The following is a 21,006-nucleotide window of genomic DNA, read 5'->3' as shown; positions in this document are numbered from 1 at the left end:
CTTGTTACTCTTTTACTTTAATAAATTGATTCTGCATTGTTTGCGAATAAATCAGAAAAAAATGAAAAAAGGGTCTTCAATACGCGAAGTATAATCGAATATAGGTATATCCTCAGTCAACGCATCCCGTCAACCTCGCGAAAACCGTGCTAAAATTGCAGTCGAAGTGATGAGAAATCCGAATATATATCGGGGCTACTCTGTCTCTCTCACTCTGCATTTGATTCGCTGAGAGGAAACGTTTCAGCAATCTGAGCGTACGAGATTATAACAGGCATATATCACTTTTTTCCGTGTGTCAATCAGCTGTGCCGGTACTAAGAATCGCATACTGATTTACTGATCTGCTTAATTTTTGTGGCAGACAAATCCCCACATGACATTATGCGGTGCGTTCCAAAATTAGCTCTAAGTGCTGTCAACAATCATTTGTCTCTTTTGCGCTGCTGATTTCTTGGATAGCTCTGCCTCTATCCTAGGGAATTTTTAGTGATGCAGCAATGCACCCACGGCTGCTCAATCACGATCACGTGTCGATACATTGAAAAACGGGGCCAAATTTACAAGAGTTGCGAGGTGTGAGAACCTAGAATTTGACATATGCGTCCCTTTAATTTATCATTTACATATTTATTCATTTAAACTGTTATTTTAGTTCGCCTCTGCATTACTCCGCGATGTCAATTACAAATGATGAACAAATTCTAAACTTATTAACTCTTAATTGCTGGTATGTATGTGTTGATAACCGAAGTATAACGTGTATTTCAATTTAGCCAACTATAATATCATGTATAAGGATAGAAAATAGTTTGTTTCATACATCCATTGTTTAGCTTCAACACTCAAAACCATGTTCTTGACAAATGTTTGTTAATGCACAATGTAATAGTTGTCATCTAAAATTGAACATAAACCGTTTGATATACTGTGGATAATACCTTGAATGTTTTTAACTGAAGTTTCAAAATACATTATTTTCTTTAGGGGCATTCCACTTGTATCAAAAAATAGGTTGTATCGAATGGAGGCGATTGCTGAGAAATGTGTGACAGATGATTATGATGTCGTTTGCCTGCAGGAAATTTGGTCAGTTAGTGACTTCAAAATGATGAGAGCCAAAGTTTGCGAGAAGCTACCATATTCACATTATTTCTACAGGTACAGAAAAAATCATACATGCTGCATTCGAATAAGTCTACGTTGATTTCTGAATAACACAACTAACAGTAGCACCATGATCGTAACTAATAAAACAGTCAAATATTTTTAAACATTTTCTAAGTATTTTGTAGATCCGCTAGGCAAAACGCTATTAGTAGAAGAACAACCTCAAGAAAATTATCAATTTTTTCACAGCGGTGTTGTGGGATCGGGCATCTGTATGTTTTCTCGTTTCCCTATCCAAGACGTAATGTTTCATAAATGGCCATTGAACGGATATGTGCATAAAATTCACCATGGTGACTGGTTCGGTGGAAAGGGTGTCGGTCTTTGCAAAATAAAGCTCAAAAATTTTATTATCAATGTTTATGTGGCGCATGTAAGTGGAATATTGCATGTATCTTCAATCAGATCTATCTATCCTTGTTACTAGAATTTTCTGACCTTGACCTACACATTTGTCCGTATGCACGAGTCCCTACTTGTTCGGTATTACTCAGATAGTGAATCTGAATAATTGACTCTTAGATTTGTAATATCACTTTTGCCCTTAAAGAACTTTACAAGAAACAAAAATTTCTGCGCTTACTCACATATTTATTCCAGCTACATGCTGAATACAACAGGGATAATGATGAGTACAAGGCTCACAGAGTGCTGCAGGCATTTGATACTGCACAGTTTATTAGGATGACTATGGAAGGATCAGATGCGGTAGTTCTTGGAGGAGATTTGAATACGGAGCCAAAAGATATAGCTTATCGCATCATACGCGGTGTCGCTGGCCTTGAAGATGCCTGCTCAATTAGTAATAGTAAGTTAGGGACCAATGAGTGTGCCAACAACAGTTACACACCTAAAAAACTAGCTAAGAAAGAACCAGATGGAAAACGCATTGATCATATCCTATATCTCGGCTCAAAGAACTCTAAGGTACACAATTGAATGTTATCTTTAACATTGTCTATGATCATCAATGACAATTACCTTTATTTACTTCTTTACCCACAGATTGAAGTAGCTAACTATAAACATCCTTTTCCTAAAAGAGTTCCAAACAAAGATTTCAGTTATTCAGACCACGAAGCAATCATGGCAAGCTTCAAGTTAAGAAAAGGTAGAATTTTACCGTATTATCTCGAAAATTAGATGCCTCTTTGCATTTGATACTTACATACAGTTACTGTCTTCCTAAAATTGAGAATAATTGCTAAGAATTTTTCGTTGCAGGAGAATTTGACAAAATTGTGGGGCCTGATGTGAAGGAATCATTAAAAGAGGCTCTTGCTATCTGCCAGCTCGCTCTGAAATCAATAAAGCGTGAACGTATCTGGTACTTGATAGCAAGTTGTATATTAGTTGTACCATTAATTTGGTCAATGGGACTTGAGTACAAAACACCGTACATCGGAATAAGCATCGGTATTAATGTAGGTCGCCTTTTCTTGACAGCAGTATTGTGTTATGTAATTTTTATGAGCACATTATGGAACAGTGTAGAAAAAAATGCTCTAAAAGCTGGATATCGGGCAATGGAGCTTCACTTGAACCAATTGAATAACCAGCTAAGTTCAACATGACACACTTTGCAAGTTTACGTATATCAAACATGCATGTAATTGTACTATATTGCAAGCATCTTGATACCACAAATATCTATTGGTCTATACTGAACATTTAATACTACCTAAAGCTTTAGAATATTTTTCATTATCTGCTAAGATATAGACATCCTAGGGAAATTTTAATAATATTTTTTGGGAGTAGGTACTCCCGACTATAAACAGTGATCGAGGGCATCTAAATTTTGTAAGTATTATGGTTCAAGCTCGAGTTTTCATTTTCAGTAATTCTAGAGATCCTGTTCCACAGAGCGTATAACTAGCCATTAATTTGATCTGTAATTGTCAAATGTAACAAACAGAGTATACATTTACGAAACGAAAAATTACGCTCACGAGAGAAGCTGTCAAAAGCACTGTGATATTTTAAGTCGATAATTCGATGAATCATATTTTGCAAGAAAATCACGAAAAATTTTACTGTAAAAAGCAGTTTATAATGCACTTCTAGAATGCGTAATTGGAAAAATAGATATAAATTTGATACAATACGTCGCTTGGTTAATATTGATCTCAACATGGCTTAGTTCTTGCAAGAAAAATCTCATGATAAAATACTTGGCCTCATTAACTGCTGTTCAAATACTTTGTTTATTATCACTTTAGTCCAACACAATTATCATGTATGAGAGTTTCCACTACAAGTTACATGCTACTTATTATTTTTAATGTATGTACTACTCAAGACGTTCTCTTATAATAGGGATTTTTGTTTATTATTGATTATTTTCATACAGAGTATTGAACTGTGGCCCAATAGAACATTTGATGCTCAAATAGACAATAAAATGAATGTAACATGTTTTACGGTAGGAAATATCGTTAAAGGGCATGTGGCTGAATACTTGATGTATTTAGAGAAATTACCCATTTATAAATGCAAGGGATAGTTGTAAGCTATTCCAGCAAATGTTGCATATTCATTTTGTATTTACAATTGCTGTCCCGGTGATATGTTTAATAAACGAAATGGACTACATTAGTAACATTGTTAACAATTCACCTATTCCGCACTTTTGCATCCTACTTTAATTAATGATTAATTAGTATAGAAATAGTAAGTAATGTATACAAGCTAATGTTATACCGTAGTACTTCAACATTAAACCTACCACAAGCAGTCAAATGACCGTTATTAAGGTTTCGTGTAAATTACCTATGTACAACGTTATTATATCGCAATTTAACTTACGAGTTCTCTTCAATTACACTTGCAATGAAATACAATGTGATTTTCAATACATACTCACATCTCTTTGTAACCTGTCCCATTTGCTACGGCTGTTGATTTAACCAGTCACGGTAGGAATAGGTTGATACGTAAATTGTCGATAGGTTTAATGTTAATATTAAAATTTATGGTAATTTACTAATATTTGAAGTTGAATAATGAAGCCATTGGTCAATTCTTCAAGCTACTAATGCCTTTTAACAGTGATAAAAAGAAAAACTAGTGTCATTTTAGATTCACCGATAATGTTTACTTTTTGGAGGCTCGTATTTTCCAATTCAATAATTGGGAATCATTCATTTAATCAGTAATCAAAACTCCTGGCTTTTAGTGACAGCAAAGTACTGTCAAAAATAAATTTTATTACCTGTACCTTAACACTACAATACTAGAACGGCTTATTGCAAGCATAAATCGCATACTATAAAATATTGAGCCTGAACGCATTCTAAGAATAAATATATAAATAGGCGAAAAGTTTAAAAGAACCAAGAATATGGCACAGCTTACACTAATCGCTTTATAATAGCAGTGAATAAAAATTTATATTTAAAATTTCCATAGCACTACGTGTATAAGACGTTATATATAGGTAGTGTATCTTTACCTTATATTTACAAGTAATATTGCCTCAGGGGCTTCGAGGTATTGCCAACAATGAATTTTTTCTAAATATGAATAAATATGACATATATTAACCGTATAATACATATTGTAATTCATTTGTGAATTATGTACAAAGTAAACATTTTTGAGCGAGACAACTCTTATTAACTAAAATACATACATAATTGACTGCCCATATGGTTCTCAAACTTCGTTTCAGCTTTGAACTTCATTTGCGTGTGAATTTTCACCTGTAGTTTATTTCTCGGAAATAAATATTTAGGAAGTATATGTATGGCGTTTCAGGAATGTGCAAGTAGGAATGTATTTAGAAATATTGGTATACTTCACGATTTTTCAGTAACTATTAGGCACTCTTTGGTTCAAAAATCTTCAAGGTAACTGCTCCACATAATTCCTGGGCACCAACCCTGTCTTTCCATTCAATGTTCCCTCCAACCATCCAGGTTCCAATGAATTTTTCACTGTAAAATCAGAAATCCCAACTTTATTTGAGAGTTTTTGAACTTAGATGTCAACTGTTTTTGGAGATCCCAAAACCTTTGACTCACCATTCGTTATTATTTGATTCGGCTCAAATGATAATTCTCCATCATTTTCCGCCATGCAAGCATACAACGTTCTCACCCTCCTGTAGAATTGCATAGTGAATCATATATTTATTTAAATAATAAATCAGAGTATGAGCATAATGTGGTAATCAAGTCGCATCACAGATCAAAATAAGTAATTCTTGGCGGTTAAACAGACAAAAACATACCAAATACCACCCATTTGTCCCGGACTTGAACGACCACTTCCAGAAGATGCGTTCACCCTTCAGAAAAAAAATTAAGGCAAAATATGAATTAAAATAGATAACTCGTCCTGCTGATAGCAAAAATTGATTATTGTAATTACAGAGGTAGCGGCGGGTTTCCTCGCTGCTGATAACTCGTAGTATAATGTACTCCCATCATTGATCCTCGTTTTTGTTTCACTGGCAAATCAGAGGGAAATGGATTTGGATCTGAGGCTACCGACTCGTTTGAACTACTCGTGTTTCCACTTCCTGTAACTATACAAATGCATGTTAACTGCAAGCATCGCCAAGACCTTCTTGCCTAATGAATTTCCAATATCAGAATATGGCAAATGGGTCTAGTCCATTGAAAATTATTACCCTTATCTGTTGAATGGTAAATGAAATTTGTATTGCTCAATTTCATACGTCCTGTTCTACTTTCTGGATAAGACATTCGCTGAGTACTTTGATCGATTTCTTCATAGTCTCCATTTTTTCTATCATCTATGGAGGATCCAGAAGCCACAGACATAGGTCCATCATAATACGATCTTGTGATCAGCTGCAGAGCATAATGAGATAATAAGTCAATATTTTCCTCAGTTCAAGTACCATGTTACACGATACTGGGTGGATGAGAAATTATTTTCATACATGAGCATGCGTTGTTGGTACAGCTATGTGCGGAGAGTATCTTGATAATATCGTAGTGCCATTTCCTGTAGAGTTGTGACTTTCTTTAACATCAGGCTGCATTGGGTTCAGAGTTTGTGACTGAATTAACTGCCCAGGAGGATTCTCTTTTGGAGGACCGCTACCTATTCTCTGACAGTTCTCAATTAGTATTTCGACCACTATATTGTGAAATTTTATATCCATTATTGATGCAACCGTTTCTTCTTCTGGTCTGAGCAAAGTGGGTCCAAAACAGACAGCCAAATTTCCAGTCGTCATCAAGTTCTTATCGCTTTTTTTAGCCACACTGTAACGCAAAAGTTTCACATCTCTCTCACATGTACTTCGATATACGATTACCTTGATACGAAAATTTATGAAAGCTCTGCTTACCTACTCAGATGATTTATCAGAAGAAGAAGCATGTTGAAGTTTGCTTTTGGCAACTTGTATACGAGTGTATGAACATCGTTAATCCGTGTTTCCTTGTTTTCTTGTTCTGAAAACAGTCATCAGGTATACAATTAGTTGGTTATAAAATTCTGTCAGATTCCTGCGTTTACGTTGGTTATTAAAAAACATGACAAATGTTGGTAGGGATCAATTAAAATTCACGGAAATGTCAACATGTATCATAAAACAATGCTGAGTTCAAGTAATCGTGAAGAGTGAGATGCCATTACTGCTGGAAGAATGATAGAAGTAGTCACTGCTTGCCAAAGGTTCTTGCTCATAAAAATGGCAACATAAAAAATACCTATACGCACTCGCAGCTGCTATGAAGCTGTGGTAATATCGGAATGTCATCAGTGGCTCAGACAATGTTCGTAAGTAGGTTTTCAAGGCGCTTGTAATCGTTTTGCTTTCCCATTCAAAACGATCGTCTAAATTGAATTTTTCCAATTTCCTTCTATCAAGACCCATTGCCAGAAGTTTATTTACTTTCGAAGATACTCCTACAACTCTGTAGAGCCCCTGCTCGTTTAGTCCTGAAGAAAGGATGAAGCAGTTTCTAAATCAGAACTATTCACATTCGAAGCACATTTACTATATAAATTAATCGAGAGATTGCTATCTTACCTCTGTCCTCTAAGGCTGCTATGCATTTTGATACAAATGCAAAACCAGTCTCATCAAGACCTGTTTCCTCCACCATTACAGATGGGCCTTGCAGGGCGTATGTCTGTACACATAAAAAATGATGGTAACCAACATCCATTTGAAAGTACAAATAAATTACTTTATGGTAGATAATGATTGCTTGAAGGAAAATGTATTACTTACAGGCTCTTTACCATCCATCGCATCCATCCACAGCTTTCTATCAGATTCAGAAAGAGCTTGGAATGTATATATTACTCCTGGTCTAAAAAGTAATTGAAAACAGGGACTCAACGGTTTGTCATATTTGTAAGGCTGGGTTCAACGAATGTAAACAGAGAATGCATTTTAATGAGGCAAAACTCGTTATAGTTATGCATTATTCAGAGTTCTATACAAATTCAAAACTTACTTATCGACAGCAGTGATGTCGAAGCAAAATCGTTTTTCTATAGAATCGGACATACGCCGTACACAGGTTGCAAGGGTGAATTTTTCTCTACTGCTCTGTTAGAAAAATATTTTGATGAAGCATAACAGAGTGTACAAAATAAATCCAGAAGATTTTTCGAATATTTGACACTGTAACGTCGCAGTAATACTTACAAATTTTCCAGTAAGTTGGTTGTAAGGTATCATAGTGAATTCTTTTTTGTCTTTCTGATATGTACAGTATTGTTTTGTCCATGTTGTACCAAAGGCCTCTGTAATGAAACGAACACGAGTTAGTTTTTCTGTTTTCTGTACAAATTAGTAGAAATATATTTTCCATGAAACTGTATTACCCACTTTTTTCCATCAAAAATAAATAGCCTTCACGCGAATTTAATTTGCAGAGGGTTGCTTCGGCAGAAGACTGAAAATTTAAAATAAAACAATTGTCAGAGAGGATTACAAAAGCCACAAAGACTATACTGTGGAGTAAAAAATTAATACATACTGAATTATTTTTACTTTACCTTTTTCATCTCCTTCATTTTATTCATGAGTGACTCAGTTTTATCCCTGGTGGCGAGGAAATTCTCCCTTGTCTTATAAAACACACACACACACAAAAATCAGCAATTAATAAGCTAAATATTGCATGCAAGTTGTTATCTTGTTACAACTAAAACCAAAACATCAAAACTGTTATATTTGAATACCTCTAGTTTCAGATTCAACATCATAGACAGTAATGAGCAAAATTGAATTAATTTGCCAGCTCCAGATTGGGACAAAACGGAGAATAAAAATCGAAGCTACATTTAATTACATTGTCGTAAAAGTTACTATGTTATTAACAAAAATGGTAAGCCATTACTAAGTTAGAGGTGGTGCTGTGTGTGTGAAGGAGAGGAGATCAAATATTGAAAAATTATTACCATCATTACTGTTTTACAGTGAATAATTACAGTGACTTGATTTACTTTGATTAGTTGCTTACACACTGAATGAAGGAAACTTATAATTTTTTTGCCTTCGAAAGTTCATCAAGAAATATTTGTACTTCAGATAACAAGAAAATTCATTTCACCTTTTGTATTTTCAACTGCAACTCTGTCATGTAAGGTTTAAAGTCCTTTGCCACTTCGTGCCCTTGATGATAGAAAGTTAGCCATCCAAACATGAATCCTAGCAGCTATAAAATCAATGCGACACGTTACATTGCTGTAGCATCAAATGATTGTCAAATGGGGTGCTTCTAAGTTGTTATAAATATTCAAATTTGAACGTGTACTTACTGTTTCGACAAATTCAAATTTCTTGCGTTCTTGAACCTCTTGGAGCAGAAATACATATTCCAAACTGGCTTGACAAAAATGTCTTTCAGCCATATCCAATGTAGCGTCTGCCTGAAATTAACAAGATTTTCATTAAACAAACGTACATGATACATATTTGAACATTGATAATAAAAATTCAACACATATGGTCACATGAGTAAATATATGAGTCTGTCAGAAATTATTTACCTCCTGTAGTACATTATCCTGTTTTTTTGTGGACAAATTTAAATAGCGCTCTTGACTCTGGCAAAATTTAATGGTTTGCTTTTCAAACTTCTTTTTCCCTTCCTGAAAAGCACATTTATTCTAGTAAGTTAAGAGAGTCCTCAGCAGAAAGTATTTCATCATTTAATGGGTTACCTTAACGCCACCAATGTGATCCTTTCTAAAGTTTTCCAGTGGCAATATTATTTGATCATACGCACGCTCCAGCTGAAAGGATTGAAACAAATGTCTTACAGATGACAAGTAATTAGAAAAATGACAGATAATTTCATATCGCAACAACTTAGTAATAGCTAAGAAAAAACACAAATGCAGAGTGAACAATTATTGAGACAACACTACACATTAATGGGTATGTGATTATGGTTACAATTGATCTTATTCAATGACATACAGTACAACCCCGATCAACCGGGCTGCTCAGTACCAACGAATCCATGGATAAGTGAAATCATTATATGTTTTATTTGTCGAAGATGTAAATATTAGATTGAATTACTGCCAGCTTGTTGTTCGAAAGAATTCAGTACAACCGTACCCTGTTGCTCGTACGAAGCACGAAGGCACTCGAGAGGATGACGTTTAAACCACACCCCGATTAATCGGGGTTCTACTGTACGTATAACAGGCATGTAATTACATATGCAATGATCCATGATATGCACATAAATCAATGCTCGTCAATTATTTTACATTCAAATAGACCAGCCATGTCAAAGGTACATCTATTTTTTCTTCATTTTCTTGAATTTGGAAACTGATTACTTCAATACATCAGATATTGATGTATGATATTGTTTGATATGAGGATATTGCTGACTTACTTTACCAAATCAGTTTCATTTCCAAACCATATATAATTGATAAAAGATGCTGCAGAAAGTCTTTTTTATGTATATATATCGTTATAAACTAATGTCAAAGTATTTGCCAACACTGGATGTATCTTTGTTTTTAACATTGTTGAATGAGTGTTGTAATGAAAAAAGGTTTGCAATGATTAATTAACAGTGATTCAAAAGACACGCTTAACAAATATAAACGCATTGCTGTACAAAGCTGTACAATGTTGAATAAATTATTAATACTAGCATAAGAATGAAAAAGTGGTGCCGCGCTATCTCCGTCAAAAACTCGACTACTTTGTATTTTTTATGCGCACTAGTGCTTATAAAAACTACACATTATTCTCGTTTTTGACTGGAGGTAATACAGAAAATAGGTTTTGTGGCATGTGCGTGTATAGGTATATATATTCGCACTTTGCACTCGTCAAGGAATTCCCAATTTATGCGCATTTGCAATAAAAATAACTATTAATGTAACTTGATGTACAAAGCCTTAATAAGTATCATTGGTTATACTCTATCACACCGTTTCTACAGGAATATTAGAAAACCGGCTACATTTGATGGTTAGTTAAATAATACACGATAGTTATGTAATTAGATAAGACGTATTTATGAAGAGAAATGAATTTTGCGCTGACAGCAAAGTTTATACTTCGAAATGAAAGGATGTCGCACATTTTGATAACTTTGTTATAAAAAGTATATTCCTTTGAATATAATATTGCGTATTTTAATTGTCACTGTTGTTCAAATCAAAATATATATACGTAAATAATATTACTAATTTTGGTCTATAAACTATAAACTGTGAATGAAATGAGTCAACTATAGAATAGCTATGAATATTGGGTAAATGTATATTAAAAACGTTCATGCAAAGTAATATAATACTTGCGTGTCTTAATTTGTCCACTAGGTATAAAAACAAAAGACTTGGTTAGAAAGTTAATTGATTTATAATTTGAATAACACATTAACATGTTTAGCTCATACTTTGAGTATAAGGTCAAACTTTTATTGAATTAACAATTAATAGCATTTTTCACTGGCTGTACTTGGTATACAGTGAGTGCAATTTTTGCAGTATTCAACCAATAGCAGAAGCAGAATCCTAGGAAAATCGCACAGCGTGTAGCCAGTGAAAACTTCTATAATTGTATATAAATTATACTAAATTTCATAAAATATTATTGATCAACTCAATTTAAGTAAAACATAGATCAAAATATGCAAACATTTTAGGATAAATTTTTTCAACATTAACTGGGTCATACCATGCGATCACGCTCGTCCTCAATCGATGCGATAAGTCTACCAAATTCTTTCAAACTCTGTGATATGTGTGTTTCGTCCTCGGTTTGTGTTTCGCCAATACATTCAAAACTGAAGTTCTGAAGTGTTTTCGAGAATGTTCTTTGAGCTCGTGATAAATCTGCAAATCAAGATCACGGTAATAAACCTCATTAGCTAATCATGCATCTAAAAATTAGTATTACGTAATTTATTAGCTGTGACTGAAGACTCGATTCAATTTTCTATCGCTTTAAATGAAATTGGTATAACTTCTTTAAATAAGATTTGGTAGCTAATGCCTTAGGTGATGTATCAATTTAAAAAATTCAAGAATTATCGAAGAGCTAGCAAGTTGCCTCAGTATGAGCCTGACTGAATTTTCTTTCAACAAATAAGTTTATGTTGCGTCAAGGATACAAGCTCTATTCAAATGATATTGAAAATCGTTTTTTTACTTCTGGTTAGAATCAGATAGTAATATATATATGTCAATTTATATAATTCTTGGAATAGATTACTCTTTCTTTACACAAGACTTGTTTAACATATAGCAGAAAAATTCAACCAGTTATGTTTTAAGTGGATTTTCGCCCTTTTAAGGCCCTGAAGTTTGTGGGACTGCTGCATTGTCCTAATGTTCAGACGGCAATAAGGATAGTAAAATGCAGCGATAAAATTTTTTTGTCAAACTTACTTTATGGAGTCGTAAATGTGAAAAAAACTTACTTCTGGCAGCTATAAGCAAATCCTTGACCTCCTTTATCAAGCGTTTTATCTGTTGACTGGTTTTGTCTAATTCGCGTTCATGGGAATGAAGATTATCACGAAAATAGGGACTGTCCGTCAAACAGTCGGTAAATTCCAGCGGTTCCAGACCAACACCCATTATTATTAATTATCTTTCAAAGGATCGTATAATCATTCACAACTGAGTTAAATCAACTGCAAGCACAAATCTTGTAACGCTAAAATACGTAGGTGCGTTACCACAGAGAACGCGAAAGCTTTGCGGCACAGTTCAACTGCATTTATAATTTTCTTCGACAATTAATCCACAATCTGGAAGATGTCAATCAAGATTGCCAATGGAAGTATCAACACAGCCAATGGCTTAATTGTCCCAGTTATCACTAATCACGGAACAAAAATACGTCGTCTCCACTCCACCACGGCTCCACCGCTTTCCGTTGAAAATTATTGAAAAAAAAACTTCAGAGATGAGAGACTCAAAAGCATAATTCATGAATAGAATAACAATATAGCAAACGTCAATTTAGATTTTAATGATCAATTTTAGGAACGCGTCCTCGGGTATAATCATGAGATAACCGATGACGACAGATGTCCAAGCTTTACCACGGTTCAACAATATATACATGTGTATCCTCTTCCCCTTTGTAAAAGATGGAGCTGATTGTAAAATTGGCTGACGGCCATTGACCAATGAACGCATGGCGTAACATTGGGTGACAACCACTCACGAGATAGCTCGGAGCAAATCGGAGCGCAGGCTTGTTCGGAGTGCTGTTCGGTAAAACATAACCGTAATTTAATCACCGAATCCGGGTCAATACCATCGATACCGAAAAAATATACAATAGTTTTCGGCTTTACTTGGGTGTATTTTGATTTGCAAGTTATAAGCCAGTAAGCGATTATGCCGAAAAAAAAGACAGGTCAAAGGAAAAAGGCTGAGAAACAAAAGTTAAGACAAAAGGAAATTCGCACTGCCAAAGGTCAGATAGACCTTGCAAAATTTCCTAGCAATGCAATAATGGCAAGTATCATTGATGAGCAATACTTTGTTTTCGATCAAATAACCAAGTGACCTGTTTATTCATTTTTAACAAATATCCAAGCTAACTTCGGACCCTCTCTGTAAGTTTCGATAGTTATTAGGATTTTACTGCAGGAATGCGACAAGTGCAATAGAAAGCAGAAGAGTCGGGCATTTTGTTATTTCTGTCAGAGTGTTCAGCGTTTGCCAATATGTGCTCAATGTGGCAAAGTCAAATGCATGTTGAAGACTGGAGATTGTGTCGTTCGACATGTCGGAGTTTTTACAACTGGCCTTGGTATGGTGGTGCGTAAAATTTCAATTTTTGTCTAGAGTAATTTGACAATTTTTCCACAGTGATTTGCAGTTACATTCAAAACAAGTTTTATAATTTAGGGAGCAATATGTGACCACTGCGAGGCATGGGTATGCCATGGTAGACGATGTCTGACTTCCCATGCTTGTACTTGTCCGTTGATGGATGCAGTTTGTCAGGAGTGTGAACGAGGGGTATGGGATCACGGCGGCAGAATATTTCGATGCTCTTTCTGTGACTGCTTTCTGTGTGAAGATGATCAATTTGAGCATCAGGCATCTTGCCAAGTATTGGAGTCTGAAAGTTTCAAATGTAATTATGAAATATATTTTCACATGTTTTTATTATTCAAATATTTGGCACCACTAGTACAGTCAAGTAAAACACTGAATGACAAACCTGAAACCGAGATATTCAAGAGAATTGTTTTGAAAAAATTGCAGGTCAGTCCTGCAATAAGCTTGGACAATATTCTTGTCTGAGATGTAAAACGTGCTACTGTGAAGATCATGTTCGAAGGAAAGGTTTCAAGTACGAGAAGAACAAGCCAATTCCATGCCCCAAGTGCAGTTACGAAACCTCTCAAACAAAGGATCTTAGTATGTCAAGTAAGTTACAAAATTGGTACCATACTTCTTATATTAACAGCGATGTAACATCTATGAATCATATAATCTTCACTCTTACAGCAAGGAGCCATAAATTTGGTCGGCAAAATCAAGCAGGAACCTATGATTCTGATGAAGAAGATGGAGGATACGGATATTATGGTAAGATTTATTCAGTTTGTTTACTACGATTCAGAAAAACTTCGCACTAAATTTTTAAAAACGTTTTCTTAACAAAGATGTTCAATACTCTTGCACAGGTAATAGTACTCATAGCTATGGGGATTATGCAGATGACGCTGAAGACGCCGATGACGACGAAGATGACGAAGGTGAAAGTTCAGGTGAAGATGAAGAGGATGAGGAAGAAGAAAGTTCGTGTGATGAGGAGGAAAATACTAATCAGTCTGATTCTAAATGCGACAAGACATCTAAAATGGACAAAGGGACATCTGCTAGCTGAAATTGGGATAGTTAATTAATTGAGTATAGAGATTATTTCTATTGAAGAGGAGAGACCGTAAGGGGGACCATTTTATAAACTATCTGATAGTGAATAACATTTCACTTGCATTAGTTTTGCTCTGAAAAAAAAAAAATTTATTTATGATACAAAATTGACTAATTGATCTATGATGAAAAGCCATTTAAATTATTCGTATAAAGATCAGTCCATGTGGATACAGTTTCTGTGAATTAATCCCACCTCTCCAAGTTATACTTACACATAACATCGAAATTGTACAATTTTTGTAATGCTCTGTAAAGGAATCAAGACTAAAAATATTCTGATCGTTGTTACTATAATCCTAGAAATATGAAAAAATCTGTGTATTCATTACATTAAAGAAAATCAATTGTATTATTCTCCTTCACAATTGAATTATCTACTTTTTACCTGTCCAATAATTTACAACATTGACGTGATTTTCGTTTCAAATTACTTCGTTTAATTTCAAATAACTTACAATGGTTCCTAGTTTAAAAAATCACGTGTATAAATTTATACATTGCCTCATTGTGCCACATATAATATCATGGTTGTTGACCGTAGAGATGTTAAAAAAAGTTTATTAATAAGGCGTCTAGTATATTCGAAAATTAATTTCTGCCGTCAAATATAGTGAAATATCGACTTATATTTGAAATGATTTGATAATTGGCATGTGTTACAGATCAGACTTGCGAATTATAGAAATTCTAGGAATTTTAAGCCTATAAAACGTGGTCTAAAAGTAATGAATCCTTTGATATTGTGATAAGCCAATGCTTATTTCCAGAGGATATTGTATCATTCATGAGTCGTAATAATTCTGAAAACATCAATTTTATTCTGTGATAAATCATTGCATGCACTCGATCGCTCCCATTATGCCTATAGTAATTTATAATAACCTCGACCAACTTCAGACTCGAGAGGTCGTATATTCGGATGGAAAAGCAAAAGAGTGAGATCCAAGAGCAGCTACACTTGGTAGCAATCCAGCATTTGGTATAATATTCCACGACAATGTCAGAGTTACGTTCTTGTTGCCCCTAGAATGAAATTCTTGTATTGTTGTGGTTGAAAATTCGTTTGTAGTGAGTACATGTATATATGAAAAGAGGGACAATTTTAGCTCACCTAAGACCAATACCGTCATCCCAGAAGTAATACTTAGTATTTGTATTTTTGAAGTCAAGAACTGCATTATCGCCACGTAATACTATTTTATCCCAAAGTACGACCTGAAATATTGCTAGTTAGAAAGAATTTGAAATGGTAACAAAATATTTGCTATGCCCATAATAATAACTATTAAAAAACTTGCCTGATTTATTTTATTGTTGGCTGTTTCATATTCAGCGGTCAAGTATAAGAACAATTGCTTGACGTTCCAGTTAAACAGCGGGGTGAGATGTGTGTTACGTTAAGGAAAATGAAAATATCCTAATAGTTCTAATGTATAAGTGAATATATCAAGTGTTCTTCCTCTTCGAGCACAACTTGTAAGAATGTCTGTAAGTGTGTTTACATTTTGGAGTCTTACGCTTCTGATGCGAAGCTCGTAAGACAGTCAATGACCGTCTAATATTGAAATGCGGATATGCATCATCAATATTAATATTAATCACGAGGCAATTTTCATTGTTGAAACGTATAATTTTGAAAAACTGGTAAATTCGAAAAATTAACGACGGAGCCAGGAATCGAACCTGGTATCTAGCGATGCTTTACCGGAGCCTTACTCCATTAGACCACCTACCCGCCCTGACTCTGATGTCGTTAATTCCTCTCATCACCAGTAAGTTCAAATTTGTTTTCTTGTGCTGTGATAGTATGTGTGAATATATCAAGTGTTCTTCACTTACTAACTTACTGGTGATGAGAGGAATTAACGACATCAGAGTCAGGGCGGGTAGGTGGTCTAATGGAGTAAGGCTCCGGTAAAGCATCGCTAGATACCAGGTTCGATTCCTGGCTCCGTCGTTAATTTTTCGAATTTACCAGTTTTTCAAAATTATACGTTTCAACAATGAAAATTGCCTCGTGATTAATATTAATATTGATGATGCATATCCGCATTTCAATATTAGACGGTCATTGACTGTCTTACGAGCTTCGCATCAGAAGCGTAAGACTCCAAAATGTAAACACACTTACAGACATTCTTACAAGTTGTGCTCGAAGAGGAAGAACACTTGATATATTCACACATACTATCACAGCACAAGAAAACAAATTTGAACTTACTGGTGATGAGAGGAATTAACGACATCAGAGTCAGGGCGGGTAGGTGGTCTAATGGAGTAAGGCTCCGGTAAAGCATCGCTAGATACCAGGTTCGATTCCTGGCTCCGTCGTTAATTTTTCGAATTTACCAGTTTTTCAAAATTATACGTTTCTCTAATGTATAAGACATGAAATATTATACATACAAATATCGAAAATTATCTTATTGCTATACAGGTAAAAGTAGTAAAGGATATCTGTTTGTAAATCAAAAGTTAAGAACCCGAGGTCATTTTTTTCTCTCGAAGCACTGTAGTCTGGCACATTTTTCCTGCAACATAAACGATTGACTGAATAAGCGACGCAGAATTGGTTACATCGAATGTTAACTAGAGGCTATTGGTAATTCTACAACAGCTGGCAGAGCAAATTATCGAAGTAAGGTATAACCTACATATACCGTATATAAAGCAAATCAATTCAGAGAACATAGGTTTAGAGAAAGGACAATTGGTCGTTCAAAAAATTATATATTATTCTAACATGTTAAAACGTAACACTTACACAACAACTTTAACCGTATTTAGGTTCGCATGAGTTCGATAGTCAATGAATACGGTGGACAGGAAGCAGCAAAACGTTAGACAGGCCGATACGCTTAAAGTATAAGCCAGAATGGCATTTCCACGGGTCAACACTGAATGCATGTCTATTTATTTATCTACGTTTACGTTTTATTTTTTTAATACAAACTATCTTGCAATTACAACGGAGTTATTACACGAAAAATTATAACCTATATCAGTGACTGAATGACGACAGGTTATGCTATTTTCTTTCGACGTCATCAAAAAGACGTGACCACGAGCATCAAAGCCACGAATTCGCTGATCGCTTACGAAGTGTTCAAAAACTCATCGGTATTCAATGGCTGCAATTATTTACTCTAGGTTTATCGGATATCCTTGGCCGCTTTCCTTTTACGTTAATTTTCGGACACCTAACTAACTCCACCAGTAAAATACTACCCGTGATACAAACTGGTGCTGAAAGGCGGGAGAGACAATTGCAGTGTTCTGCTATGCTGACTCGATTCTATATAAGAGTCCCATAAGACGGGTCGGTAAGTACAGAGTTAACGAATTTTAGTCCCAAATCTACCCAAGCCCGGCAAACCGTTACGAAAGATAACCAGGACTAGCAGTCATGAGTTCAGCTTTAGTCAACATAGCCGCATGTGTTCCATTCGGATGTATTCTTGCAATACTATAAATAATGGCATCTCAATATAAGTTAGTATACCTGAGTAATTTTCAACTTTCGAAACGTCAAATAAAACGCATATTCGCACTTTGTACGCCACACATTGCAGATAAACCACTTGACACACAAATTCAAAAAAAATGTCACGTGTTATTTAGATTTTAGTGATACAATTCTCTCGCGATAACCTTAATCACTATGTTCTTAAATTTTATTCAAGGACTATTCACCCGGTGAAATATCTGCGAGATTACCTTGTAAGTTTTACAATATATTTTACGACTTTATAATTTCTGACCATTGAAAAAGCTGTATGAATGATTTACAGAAAGTAGATCAATGAGAGAAGATCGATTACTTTTATTCATCGAGCCATTGGAGCATATTACACTGGCTCGTGCCACTAATAAACTTTTTCCAAATCTCAATAGTGAAGCTTTAATTAATAATTTTCAAATTGTCCGTCACAGGCACAAGACATAAGACCCGATGGTCGTGAATTTCTTCGATTCAGGTCTGCAAGTGTCAACGTAGGAGCTATTAGTCAGGCCGATAGTTCAGCCATATTCAAGATCGGCAGTACAACTGTTGTTTGCGGGATCAAAGCTGTAAGCATCCTTGATAGTTTAATTGTCTACATGATCCAAGCTGGTACTTCTCATTGTAGGAATTAGCAGCTCCAAAAGCCGATACTCCAAATTGCGGATATTTAATACCCAACGTCGAACTCTCACCACTGTGTTCTCCAAAATTTCGTCCTGGACCACCCAGCGACCAGGCTCAGGTTGCTTCTAAGACAATAGATGACATCTTAATAAATTCTTCTGCCCTGGACTTGACAGATCTATGTGTTTGCATTGATAAACTAGTGTGGGTGCTTTACTGCGATTTGATTTGCATTGATTATGATGGATCAGTTACAGATGCATGCCTTGGCGCACTTGTAGCTGCACTTAAAAGTTGTAAGTCTACAATTGTTTCATTGTTATATATTAGCCTCATGGATTTGCTTTAACAATGATCCACTGTTTATTGCACAGTAACTTTACCAGAAGTCCAACATAATCCTGAAACAGGTGCCATCGTTGTAGACACTTCTGACAGAAAACCATTTCCTCTCAAGTCACTTCCTGTATCTACCACGTTTGCAATTTTTGATGAGTAAGTATCTTCCATCAGTATACATTTTGCTTGGATTACGTGGAAACATTATTGAAATACGGTAAGGTCAAATCGTATACAAAACAATATTATATGTCTGTGTTTAGACAACTTCTACTTGCTGATCCAACCGATGAAGAGGAATCTCTGGCCAAAGGGAAACTATGTCTCGTAATTGACGGACCAGAATTATGTGGCCTTTACAAGCCTGGTTAGCAATTTTCCTTATTCTTTGCAACATCTAGTAACTGAGTTCTTTATCTCTGTAGTACTGGATGCAAATCAAACTCAATGGGTTTACCTGATCCGATGGATAAAATGATAACAAGTTAAATCAAATGAAATGAAATTATTTTATTTATAATACTGCAAAAATTGATTCAACCATTTAGAGGTCTAATTATTTGTCATCAGGAGGAATTCCAATATCTCAAGAACTATTGTCAAAAAGTTTGGAAAAGTCTAAGAAGAGAGCAGATCTTATCAGAAAAGTTATCGAGGCTGCAGTGACAAACTGAGAAAGCACTATATCAATAAAAACAGTATCTGTACTTTGAATCGAATTGATAAAATAAACATTGTTTCTTTATTGACTACTTTTACTTTGTGCAGTGCCTTCAAAATCAGAAAAACGATCACAGGATTTAGTCATATGTTGATAGGTAGATGTTAAATACTGTTTAGTTTTATTGATCATTTAAAATATTATTGATAAGCAGTATTTACCAAAGTAGAGATTACAATTTAACGTTTTCTGAGAGCCACATTAAAATGATAGTTTTCAAACAAAAATAGAGATAGATTGTACTAAATACAAGTGATCGTAAAATTTGACTGATTTTGGCAAATATACAGCGTAGTGGCAGTCCTTGGTTAGTAAAAATCTTGCTGACTTATATTGATAAAAGTTGAAACTGAAATTAGCATTGCCGATCTGTTTTAATACAAACAAGTCTTTTTCATAATGCGCAAAAACTCTTCTTGTGAAATTTCTCCATCCCCATCTCTATCAGCCTCGTCGATCATTTCTTGTAGTTCCTCGTCAGTCAAATTTTCCCCCAGCTCACGAGCTACTCTTTTCAAGTTTCTAAATGATATTTTCCCTGTATCGTCGTCGTCAAATAGACGGAAAGCTTTCAAAATTTCTTCCTTAGAATCTTTTTCTGCCATCTTCACCGACATAAGATTCAAAAATTCCTCAAATGACAATTTACCAAGACCATCCGGATCGACATCGGCTATTAATTTTTTAATCTCTTCCTTTTTTGGTTCAAAACCCAGAGCTCTGATCGCTACTTTCAGCTCTTTGGTAGCAATTTTTCCCGTGCCATCAGGATCAAATAAATCAAATGCTTCTTTAATGTCAGCTTTTTGTTCTTCCGTCAGTTCAAACTTTGGTGTGCTTTTCTTCCTTGTTCCACCATTGATTTGTTTCTTGTATGCTGACGTCTATGATCAACAAATTAGTTACATTATTCAATTTAATCTACCTTATCTATTAGTCATTTTTTGTCACAGATGCATTCAACGAGTCCAAATATTTGAGATCCCGCGAGCAAATGAATAAATGTTTACTACAGATAATTACCATATCTTGCTTAAGGTGCTGATTCAAGTGGAAATACACCACACGATATTAAATAAACACTTTTTATGATAAACAAACTGCGATCAAACAGCAATTGGTTGTCAACATTGAAAAGTCACACGGTTGCTAAGGTACGTACACGTCGTGACATCGCTAAACATCACATTCTTGTTTTCCGTTCAATGGCTATCTACGTACTGAACAGTGCTGAAAATTTTCGTTATCAGCCGAAACTTTA

General features: G+C 35.0%; 6 protein-coding genes across 10 annotated transcripts; 3 read left to right on the top strand and 3 right to left on the bottom strand.

The window, feature by feature from the left end:
* The first annotated feature begins 437 nt into the window (after window positions 1–437).
* LOC107225425 (putative neutral sphingomyelinase) lies at window positions 438–4,029 on the top strand. 2 transcript variants are annotated; one of them, XM_015665891.2, is made up of 7 exons: window positions 438–576; window positions 656–730; window positions 988–1,161; window positions 1,360–1,543; window positions 1,771–2,097; window positions 2,176–2,281; window positions 2,395–4,029. In XM_015665891.2, exons 2-7 carry the CDS (start codon window positions 678–680, stop codon window positions 2,742–2,744), a joined length of 1,194 nt encoding a protein of 397 aa, XP_015521377.1. In that variant the 5' UTR covers window positions 438–576; window positions 656–677; the 3' UTR covers window positions 2,745–4,029. The 2 variants fall into 2 exon arrangements, with proteins under 2 accessions (XP_015521377.1, XP_046598597.1); XM_046742641.1 differs by lacking the exon at window positions 438–576 and having other exon boundaries at window positions 583–730.
* LOC107225434 (rho GTPase-activating protein Graf) lies at window positions 2,933–12,755 on the bottom strand. Of its 2 annotated transcripts, XM_015665905.2 has the most exons (20): window positions 12,069–12,755; window positions 11,324–11,481; window positions 9,334–9,405; window positions 9,160–9,261; window positions 8,929–9,039; window positions 8,721–8,825; window positions 8,164–8,235; window positions 7,994–8,060; window positions 7,811–7,908; window positions 7,617–7,711; window positions 7,388–7,469; window positions 7,184–7,286; window positions 6,871–7,092; window positions 6,497–6,602; window positions 6,083–6,410; window positions 5,807–5,990; window positions 5,545–5,701; window positions 5,405–5,461; window positions 5,196–5,275; window positions 2,933–5,108 (listed from the first exon to the last, which is right to left on the bottom strand). In XM_015665905.2, exons 1-20 carry the CDS (start codon window positions 12,226–12,228, stop codon window positions 5,017–5,019), a joined length of 2,451 nt encoding a protein of 816 aa, XP_015521391.2. In that variant the 5' UTR covers window positions 12,229–12,755; the 3' UTR covers window positions 2,933–5,016. The 2 variants fall into 2 exon arrangements, with proteins under 2 accessions (XP_015521391.2, XP_046598593.1); XM_046742637.1 differs by lacking the exons at window positions 11,324–11,481; window positions 12,069–12,755 and adding an exon at window positions 10,945–10,956.
* Window positions 12,756–12,855: 100 nt separating this feature from the next.
* Window positions 12,856–14,921, top strand: LOC107225431 (zinc finger protein 330 homolog). The gene is made up of 6 exons (XM_015665901.2): window positions 12,856–13,119; window positions 13,255–13,425; window positions 13,516–13,747; window positions 13,879–14,043; window positions 14,125–14,205; window positions 14,304–14,921. Exons 1-6 carry the CDS (start codon window positions 13,000–13,002, stop codon window positions 14,504–14,506), a joined length of 972 nt encoding a protein of 323 aa, XP_015521387.1. The 5' UTR covers window positions 12,856–12,999; the 3' UTR covers window positions 14,507–14,921.
* Window positions 12,944–17,613, bottom strand: LOC107225422 (signal peptidase complex subunit 3). Of its 3 annotated transcripts, none has more exons than XM_046742652.1 (6): window positions 17,321–17,613; window positions 17,014–17,087; window positions 15,855–15,943; window positions 15,668–15,771; window positions 15,439–15,579; window positions 12,944–13,732 (listed from the first exon to the last, which is right to left on the bottom strand). In XM_046742652.1, the coding sequence occupies exons 1-5, from the start codon at window positions 17,461–17,463 to the stop codon at window positions 15,450–15,452; spliced, it is 540 nt and encodes a 179-aa protein (XP_046598608.1). In that variant the 5' UTR covers window positions 17,464–17,613; the 3' UTR covers window positions 12,944–13,732; window positions 15,439–15,449. The 3 variants fall into 3 exon arrangements, with proteins under 3 accessions (XP_046598608.1, XP_046598607.1, XP_015521374.1); XM_046742651.1 differs by lacking the exon at window positions 12,944–13,732 and adding an exon at window positions 14,971–15,356; XM_015665888.2 differs by lacking the exon at window positions 12,944–13,732 and having other exon boundaries at window positions 15,355–15,579.
* A 296-nt stretch (window positions 17,614–17,909) lies between these two features.
* Window positions 17,910–19,795, top strand: LOC107225421 (exosome complex component RRP43). Its single transcript, XM_015665885.2, has 7 exons — window positions 17,910–18,048; window positions 18,240–18,276; window positions 18,490–18,627; window positions 18,687–18,981; window positions 19,060–19,180; window positions 19,288–19,391; window positions 19,595–19,795. The coding sequence occupies exons 1-7, from the start codon at window positions 18,032–18,034 to the stop codon at window positions 19,696–19,698; spliced, it is 816 nt and encodes a 271-aa protein (XP_015521371.1). The 5' UTR covers window positions 17,910–18,031; the 3' UTR covers window positions 19,699–19,795.
* LOC107225423 (caltractin) lies at window positions 19,515–20,990 on the bottom strand. Its single transcript, XM_015665889.2, has 2 exons — window positions 20,769–20,990; window positions 19,515–20,629 (listed from the first exon to the last, which is right to left on the bottom strand). The coding sequence occupies exons 1-2, from the start codon at window positions 20,769–20,771 to the stop codon at window positions 20,120–20,122; spliced, it is 513 nt and encodes a 170-aa protein (XP_015521375.1). The 5' UTR covers window positions 20,772–20,990; the 3' UTR covers window positions 19,515–20,119.
* Between the last annotated feature and the right edge of the window lie 16 nt (window positions 20,991–21,006).

This window comes from Neodiprion lecontei, chromosome 6 (assembly GCF_021901455.1).
Source record: "Neodiprion lecontei isolate iyNeoLeco1 chromosome 6, iyNeoLeco1.1, whole genome shotgun sequence".
In the NCBI taxonomy this organism is placed as follows: Eukaryota; Metazoa; Arthropoda; class Insecta; order Hymenoptera; family Diprionidae; genus Neodiprion; species Neodiprion lecontei.
Note: the sequence above shows the minus strand (reverse complement) of the source record. Positions and strands in the feature narration are given on the sequence as shown.

Bases quoted from the DNA above. Each gene is read 5' to 3' on its own strand.
- LOC107225425 (XM_015665891.2), top strand. From the start codon at position 678: ATGTCAATTACAAATGATGAACAAATTCTAAACTTATTAACTCTTAAT. The intron at 1,162-1,359 runs GTACAGAAAAAA...ATTTTTTCACAG, and splicing joins TATTCACATTATTTCTACAG to CGGTGTTGTGGGATCGGGCA. The intron at 2,282-2,394 runs GTAGAATTTTAC...TTTTCGTTGCAG, and splicing joins AAGCTTCAAGTTAAGAAAAG to GAGAATTTGACAAAATTGTG.
- LOC107225434 (XM_015665905.2), bottom strand. From the start codon at position 12,228: ATGGGTGTTGGTCTGGAACCGCTGGAATTTACCGACTGTTTGACGGAC. The intron at 8,826-8,928 runs GTAAGTACACGT...TTGATTTTATAG, and splicing joins AATTTGAATTTGTCGAAACA to CTGCTAGGATTCATGTTTGG. The intron at 6,603-6,870 runs GTGCGTATAGGT...GACTGTTTTCAG, and splicing joins CAGCTTCATAGCAGCTGCGA to AACAAGAAAACAAGGAAACA.
- LOC107225431 (XM_015665901.2), top strand. From the start codon at position 13,000: ATGCCGAAAAAAAAGACAGGTCAAAGGAAAAAGGCTGAGAAACAAAAG. The intron at 13,426-13,515 runs GTGCGTAAAATT...TTTATAATTTAG, and splicing joins CAACTGGCCTTGGTATGGTG to GGAGCAATATGTGACCACTG. The intron at 14,206-14,303 runs GTAAGATTTATT...ACTCTTGCACAG, and splicing joins TGGAGGATACGGATATTATG to GTAATAGTACTCATAGCTAT.
- LOC107225422 (XM_046742652.1), bottom strand. From the start codon at position 17,463: ATGCATTCAGTGTTGACCCGTGGAAATGCCATTCTGGCTTATACTTTA. The intron at 15,944-17,013 runs ATATCCTTTACT...AACGTAACACAC, and splicing joins AACTTTTGATTTACAAACAG to ATCTCACCCCGCTGTTTAAC. The intron at 15,580-15,667 runs GTGAGCTAAAAT...ATTTCATTCTAG, and splicing joins GATGACGGTATTGGTCTTAG to GGGCAACAAGAACGTAACTC.
- LOC107225421 (XM_015665885.2), top strand. The intron at 18,628-18,686 runs GTAAGCATCCTT...TTCTCATTGTAG, and splicing joins TTGTTTGCGGGATCAAAGCT to GAATTAGCAGCTCCAAAAGC. The intron at 19,181-19,287 runs GTAAGTATCTTC...GTCTGTGTTTAG, and splicing joins ACGTTTGCAATTTTTGATGA to ACAACTTCTACTTGCTGATC.